General features: G+C 44.4%; 1 protein-coding gene across 1 annotated transcript in view; it reads right to left on the bottom strand.

The window, feature by feature from the left end:
• Positions 1-290: 290 nt before the first annotated feature.
• Positions 291-8,059, bottom strand: part of fech (ferrochelatase) — a 28,442-nt gene continuing 20,673 nt past the window's right edge. Inside the window, exons 9-10 of the mRNA XM_072662475.1 lie at positions 8,019-8,059; positions 291-5,241 (exon numbers count right to left, since the gene is read on the bottom strand). The exon at positions 8,019-8,059 is cut by the window's right edge and continues 19 nt beyond it. Coding sequence (XP_072518576.1) covers positions 5,107-5,241; positions 8,019-8,059 — 176 coding nt within the window. The 3' untranslated portion in view covers positions 291-5,106. The remainder of the gene's footprint in view (positions 5,242-8,018) is intronic.

Genomic DNA, 8,059 nt, shown 5'->3' with positions numbered 1-8,059 from the left:
TGAACATATGATATATAACATACCATGAGTATATATATATGACCAGTGGTACCAGAAAGTTACCAATATTTTTATGCATTACATCTTATTAGAGTGTATATTAATATGTTAGATTATATATATACACACACAAATAAGCAAACCCACATGTTTGATTACTTCTACTTACTACTACTTAAGTTATTCTTTTTTTTACATAATTAATTGCTAAATTATTATAGTAATAATTATTAGATCGTAAATAAGATCACCTCATCTAAGAACTCAAAGTAACCCAAGTTAAAATAATGTCACATCAAATGTTGGATTTTATTTTTTTTTCCAATCTATAAATTCCATAAACAGAATTTGTACAAAAGTTACACCACATTATGTTCTGTTTTTCCCCCAATCCATTAAACTCAGTAAGTAAATGAAAATCCCACAGAAACATATTTAACCTCAAAAGACCCATAAATTCCCAACAAACGTTTATTTGAAATAACAACTTCACACACCTCTCAGCCCATTCCTCACTTTTTTCCAATATGTACAGAAAGCACATCTCAAATCAGTGCCAGAATCAACATGCAGGCCTCTCAAGAACACTCCAGCACACCAACATCCGGAGGACTATGATATGTCTGTGTACAGTCACCACTGAGAGATGCATAGGGTGGCCAGGATATCTAGCACAATCTGGCTGAAGGCAAAAACAAATCACATACAAATGAACAAGGTTCTCTGAGCGGTGCAGGACACACCGGCTTCAAGCTGACTGCTGATTGGCTGATTTAGCAGGAAAAAAAAACCCTGACTTCAGTCCTGACTGATACAGTGCATTGCAGAATAACAGAGAAGCATAAATAACCCAAACAGGTTAGGGTTATAGGCAGCCAATCACCAGTCTAGATGTTGAAATAAGGGTGCGTATTGGCCCATTGATCGGCCGGAGGAGGATCTTTCTAATTTCTGCATAATTCACCGGTTCAGCTCTAAACACAGCGGCTCACGGTGGGTTTGGTGTGAACTGGCGCTAAAAGACCCCCAATAGGACCCAGGTTTCTCCCTGGTCTCTTTACAGTGGTGGTGAATGGAAGCATGGAGGCGTTGGTCACCATGATTACAACACAGATACAGCCCATAATTTATTTCCTAAACAAACCCACCAGTGAAGCTACTATACAAGTCTTCTGAGTTTTATATGGAATGATGATGATGATGATGATGATGAAGGTAAAATAGTGAATAGAGAATCTGAACTAATGCAGTTTTCTTTAGGGCCTACTTTCTGTAGCTGCACTACACCCTGCAGCATGTATCCCTCCACCATTTTAATGATCTGATTTTAAAAGCAGGTTCTAGAGCCGACCTCTTCTCAGAACTCTGGTAGAACAGTGTCTCAGGCATCAGGCAGCGTCTTCATCACCATTAGGTGAAGAACTTTCTGTGAGGAGCTTTTATTATTAGAGCTTCAGACGTCTGCTTCCCTTCACCTCCACTGTAGAACCACAGCTCTGACTGAGGGAGGTTATCTAGAACCCAGCGTTCCACACCAAACTCCCACTCTGACTGACCGTGTTCTCATCTGAACCGATTAATTATGCAGAGTATTTTGAAAAGTCAGGGAAAGTTCCTTTAAAAACACGGACTTGAGCCTCAAAATCATCAAACAAATGATTGAACATCAAATCAAAGGAATTTCTAAGGATTTCAACATTTAGTAGTAGATGAAGAAGCCTTACAGTGTCGGCTGCATGTGCGTACGTCAGCGAGGCTGAACTGGTCATAAAAAAACAATCAATCAATCAATCAATCAATTAAATCAAATCAATCACATATTACTAACATGCACTCATTTTAAAACAATGACGGTTTCTCAAGGAACCTTTAAGGAATCTTACGGAAATAAGTCTCATGTTTCAAGTAAATAAAGGCCAGGTCTCTCTGAGTGCATTAGGAATTTCCTCCAAGGTTCCTTCAAGGTTCCTGGAGGCCGGTTTTAAGGGTTCTGCCTGGTAGACTGTCTGAGGAACCTCTCAAAGATCTTCCAGCTAGAGCAGATCTTTAAAATTGGGTCCAAAACAGAGAAATATGACCAAAGGCCAGGTCTCTCTGAGTGTATTAAAGATTTCCAAAGGTTCCACCAAGGTTCCTGGAGGCTAGTTTTAGGGGTTCTGCCTAATACGACTGTCTGAGGAACCTCTCAAAGATCTTCCAGCTAGAGCAGATCTTTAAAATTGGGTCCAAAACAGGAAAATATGACCAAATATGAGCAAATATGAGCAAATATGACAACGTACGGCCACACTCCTTTCTCGCTCTACTCATCTCTCTTCCTCCACATCAGTCTTTCTCCACCTCTCGAGAATCAGCGTTCATTCTTTCATTCGTCTCCCCATCCCTCCTCCTCCTCCCACCCTCTGAACCGCACCATCCCCCTATACTCTCTCACTCCCTCTCCCTCTCTCTCCGATTCTCTCACGTTGGAGAAATCAATCGCTCCCCTCTCAATTAGAGGTCACACTGCTCAGTAGAGCCGGCGTCCTCGCTTTTCAATTACCAGGAGGCTCCCGCTGGCCCCTGGAGCATCCCTCACCCCCACATACACACACACACACACACACACACACACACACACACACACACACACACACACACACACACACACACTCCTCTGAGGGGTTACTGGGTCCAGGACAACCAATTTCGCTCAGCTTAATCAACAGTAGCTCGGACATGCTATAGGGAGGAAAAGAGAGAGCGAGAGAGCGCAAGAGTGTGCGAGAGAGAGAGAGAGGGGAAGAGAAATGGAATGACAAAAAGGTGGGATCTGCTACACTGGACGGGATTCTTTCCTACACCTTTATTGGCCAACAGTGGAAGACTGATTTCAAAGAAATCTTCACGAAAGGAATATGCGACAGCATTTCGCACGGTCGTCAGCTCTCACAGGCTGGAGATTAAATAAATAAATACCTCACACACCTCAGCTTTCTCTGCTTTCACTAGTCAGTGGTGTCAGCCCACCCTCATGAACAAATCTGCACAAATCTGCACATCTATAATGACAATTAAACAAGAACACACACACACTGCATTCAATTAATCAGCTTCTAAGAGTATAAATAAACAAACAAACAAACAAAAAAGGTATTGCATTCGTTGTTAACACAACTTAAAGCACTTAATAAGCTAAGTTCATCCATGGAGTCCTCCAGGAGACAGAGAAAAGGCACATGACGTAATGTGTTGGCTGTGCGTTGAACACCTCCAAACCTCTAGGTGGCGCTGCTGCGTTTAGCCAGTCAGGGAGGAGCTTCCAAACAAAATCGAAAAAAAATAACAAAACAAAAACGAACAGAAGAAGAACATGGATCACCAGCAGGAGTCGCCGAGGCCTCATCAAAGTCATTCACAGAGTCGGGAGACGCCGACGTCACCGTGGACCTGGAGTCCCTCGAGATTATTTTTGGGGGCGGGCAGAAGAAGAAGGGAGAGGAAGAAGACCCTGCAGAGTTGAGATCCTTCAAAGGCCTTCAATGCAGTGGTGGGGGTCCAGATACCCGAGTGTCCTAAACGGTGCCCTATTCACTATATAGTGCACTACCTAGGGGGTTTCACTATTTTGTAGCTATGTCTAAAAAAAAAAAACGTAGTGCCACATTTTTAGTGCGCTACAACACTCCCACAATGCACTGTAATATACAGGGTACTAATGATGTACACTAAGTAGACTGGAATACCCATAATCCCTTGCGCTGTTCGGGTCGAAGATTCGGAAGAAAAGCAATGGGGCGGTTTATGTGACGCACTTGGCTGTTGTTATGTAAGCTCACTCACTCACCTTGTGGAGTTCTGTTCCCTATACTAGTGCACTAGGTAGTGAACTAGTTTTTCACATCTAGGGGATAGTGAATAGGGCACATTTTCGGACACAGCTGCGTTCTGTTCGAGCCGAGAATTCAGCAGAACTGTTCTGGACACTGGCCCTCAGTTCCCAACCCCAGGCTTAAAGCCTTCAGCTAGGAGTGAAGCTGCATTCTGGGAAATTGAGTTTCTAGAGTCTAAAAAGTGGGTAGCCATGGGTGGTCGACTACATTTCCCATAAGCACGTGTGGTAGTTTGGACTTTGCATTAAATTTGTGATTTTCTTCTTGAGCAAAGTAGACTGTGATCAACTGATCATACATAGCAATCAGCCATAACATTACAACCACAGAGAGATGATGAAGTGAATAAGAGCTGGTCAGTTCTTGAAGGTGATGAAGGTGCTGAAGCAGGAGAAATGGACAAGCTTAAGAATCTGAGACACTCTGACAACAACCAGACTGTGATGTTCTAGACGATGACTGGGTCAGAACATCTCCAGAACATCAGGCAGGTCTTGATGGTGGTCAGTACCTACCTACCTACCTAAAAAGCGCTCCAAGGAAAGGCAACCTTGGGTCAAGCCAACTCAAGACTCATTGGTGGTCATGGAGGTCCCACCCCACAACTTACAGGACTTAAAGGATCTGCTGCTGATGTTAGTCTTGGTGCCAGACACCACAGCAGGACACCTTCAGATGTTTTGTGGAGTCCATGCCTCAGAGCGGTTATATTATTATACACAATATTAGGTGGTCCTAATGTTATGGCTGATCGAAAGAGCTACTTCTTTCTAACTGGTAGCACATGGACTGGATTTTTCTTGAGTCTAAACAGTAGACTGTCTGAGCCTGGACTGGTTTGAGCCTGGACTGGTTTGAGCCTGGACTGGTAGGGAGCAAGGGAAGGGAGGAAGGCAAGGGAGAGGGAACGAGGGCCCTCGCAAATACTCTGAGGACTAGTAGCAGGAAAGACGGGTCCTGAAAGGCCTCCAATCTGTTCCTCAGAAGCTCCTTCTCTACAGCTGACCGAGATCGACTGGTTCGAACGAGACGACAGCATCAGCAGCCAATGGGGCGGCCCGGCTCCATCAGAGCTGTGATCAGAGGGTCTGTTAACGCAAGCAATGGGATTGTTCTTGTTCGGTTCGAGGCTCCAAGTTCTGCATTATTATTTTTTTTTTCTTTGTTAATTTTTCTTTTAAAAATTAGGCAAGTTGCCCTATGCTCTCCTCATAGCCGTGAAGGGTCAGAAAGGTCAGAGCTTTTGGCTGGCGAAGAAGGCTTTGGCCTGCCCGCAGGTGGGGTTCACACACAGAGGACATCTCAGGGTGAGCTGCCGAGAGCACGGCTCGTTGGACTTCAGGTGGGTCTGAACCAGGTCAGCCAATGCCTGAGAGAGAGGGAGAGAAACAGAGTTAGTACACACACATACACATACACCTTTATAGAACTTAACCTGCAGCCATTATTATAAATAGCACTATGTGTCCAAAAGTTTGTGGACACCCCTTATGAATGAGTGCATTCACAGATGTGTAAATTCAGGTCTCTCCGGAGCAGATAAACATGATGAGCATATTGGTGCCATGCTGCCTAATGCCAGGCGTGGGCTAGTAGAGGGGTATAATATAAAGCCCCCCAGCAGCATTGAGCTGTGGAGCAGTGGAGGAACTGTGTTCTCTGGAATGATAATGGTGGTGGAGCTCCATCCAGTGCTTTTGGGATGAGTTGGGAAGTTGGGGATGATGAGGTGAGGTGGTCATCATCTATCCAACATCCCAACCTCACTAACGCTGAACGCAATCAAATCCTCACAGCAATGCTCCTCCATAATCTAGTAGAAAGTCTGCTTCTCTGGACAGTGGAGACAGTTACTCCAACAAAAGCAGAATCAGCTCTTTTTAATCCCCTTGATTTCAGAAGAAACAGTGAATAAGCAGGTGTCCCAATACTTTTGTCCGTATAGTGTACACATACAAACAAAGAGAAACAAGAGCTTCTCATTCTGAAGAAAGAAAGTAGTGAGATCTTGTCGGTGAGCTAGTCTGAAGAACAGAGCTCGGTTCCTCCAGGGTTCTCCTGGACGCCCCTCAGTCCAGCCAGCACAGCGTGGAGGATGTGTTTACCTCCATCAGCAGCAGCAGCAGCAGCAGCTCACCTGATTTACCATCATTAAGCCCTGATTTACCACCAAACCAGGTGTTGATCTGAGGAGAACTCTAAATAATACTAGACTCCATGAGCGAGGAGAACTTTGGAGATGTTCTAATGATGAATACAGTGATGGAGAACCTCCACCACTTTCTGTAGGAGTGATATTATTAGTGTTATTAACTACACATTCATCAGAATGACTTTCACTATTATCAATGATCACTGCAATCACCGTCACAGTGTTGTAATTGGTCCCGCGGTGGGTGTGTGAGAGTGTGAGTGTGTGAGTGTGTGTGGCGCATGCGTGGACCACTCTCTGCAGTGAGTTGAAAGCCAGCGTGATTGATTTCATGGGTCTTTAATAAACCCAGCAGGCTCCCAGACGCTTTTTATAACCCAGCGATGAGTTCCAGCACAGCACCGGCCAGGAGGAGGATCACACTATCGACCCCTGCTCGTGCCTGTGGCCTTTCTACTCCACTGCTACTGTCCAGCTACTGACCATTACAGCTCACACCGAGAGAGAAATCGGCGAGGGAAGGAATGAAAGACTGGGAAGCAGAGTAGAGACGAGGAGGAGGAGGAAGGGAAGACGTGGACAGAGGAGGCCTCAGTCTAAAAGGCTAGGGTCCCTAATGAGTCCAGCCACGTCTCCGTTCCCGTCCTCCGAGCGAGATCACAGCTCTGCTCAAAAGCAGGACCTCTGAACAATGAAGGTGTCCGCGGCTCGAGCAGACTGCAGAAAGTTCCTGTGGTCCATCTCCAACTTCTTCCAGCACTGATGAGGAAAGTCATGTGACTCAGTTCTCAGCTGCAAACAATGAGCAGTTCTGCAAACCCTTATTAAAGCCTGGAAGAGCATCAATACAATCAATCACTGCTTCCATACGCTGTAGGTTCAATATTTTAGACTGACCATACGGGTTAAGTGGTCCCCACGCCTGTAGAACATCAGCGGCATTTGTCCAGCTCTGGCCTGCAAGCTAAACGCTCCAGCCCTGAAGGCTAATTGACATCAAATATTTGAATGAGAGGGCTGGGCGATGTGGTAAAAATTAGGGATGAACCGATCCGATACTGATAAAATTAGCTGGATCAGGTATCGGATATTTCGTCTGATTCAAAAGACCGATCCATCCACAAAGCCCGATTCTCGCACAGCTGATATTCTAGGCTTCATAACCCAGGGTCAGAATGCCCCTGACCCGTCCACAACCATCAGTGAGTAATCCAGCTCGTCTTCCATATAAGGAGAACCGAGAAGGGAGGGGCTGCTCGCTCCTCTTTAGTCTCACAGACTGAGCCCAGACAGCACTGAGCCGAGGTCCACAGTTATTAATTTTAGAAATCAGGTTCATTTATCATAGTTTGTTTTATAAAGTTAGTAAAGTGATGATTACGTGAATCCTGACGCCTTAAGTCTCTCCCAGATGGTCAGGTCTATGGCTTAGTAATTCAACAAATAATATCGGATTGGTATCGGGAATCGACCGATGCGCAAAGTTTATGTATCGGTATCTGTATCGGAGCAGAGAAAGGTGGATCGGTGCAGCCCTAGTAAAAATACTGTATCACATAACTCATATTTAAATACTTTTTTCACAATACACAATATTTATCACGATACATGGAGTTACAGACTAAACACATCAGTATCAGATTCTTATAAACTACTGTTCAGATCCTCTCCTGTACTGAATACAGTGATTTATCCTCAACATCTAATGAACCCAGTCTAATCACACTGTTGTGTAATGAAACCTGCAGCTGATCAGTGTTTATTAACACTACCAGTCTCCTCCATGTGATTAGAGAAGCTTATTATTATTCCAATAACACAATTTATCACAATACGATAAAATATCGTAATATTGCCAAGCTCTAGTTTCAGCTGCAGTAAAAAAGAAAAAAGTAACAAGAACTTTCAATGGAAATCAGTGTAAAAGATTTTACTGCAAGCCATTTTGAAGCGTTTCTATTGGTCCGTTCATAAAAAATGTGTGCATTCCTCACCTTGAAGAACAGCGGGTTTCCATTCAGAGACTGCGCTCTCC

The sequence above is a fragment of the Salminus brasiliensis genome, chromosome 18 (assembly GCF_030463535.1).
Source record: "Salminus brasiliensis chromosome 18, fSalBra1.hap2, whole genome shotgun sequence".
In the NCBI taxonomy this organism is placed as follows: domain Eukaryota; kingdom Metazoa; phylum Chordata; class Actinopteri; order Characiformes; family Bryconidae; genus Salminus; species Salminus brasiliensis.
The sequence above is the reverse complement of the archived record's forward strand: the minus strand, read 5'-3'. Positions and strand labels throughout refer to the sequence as shown.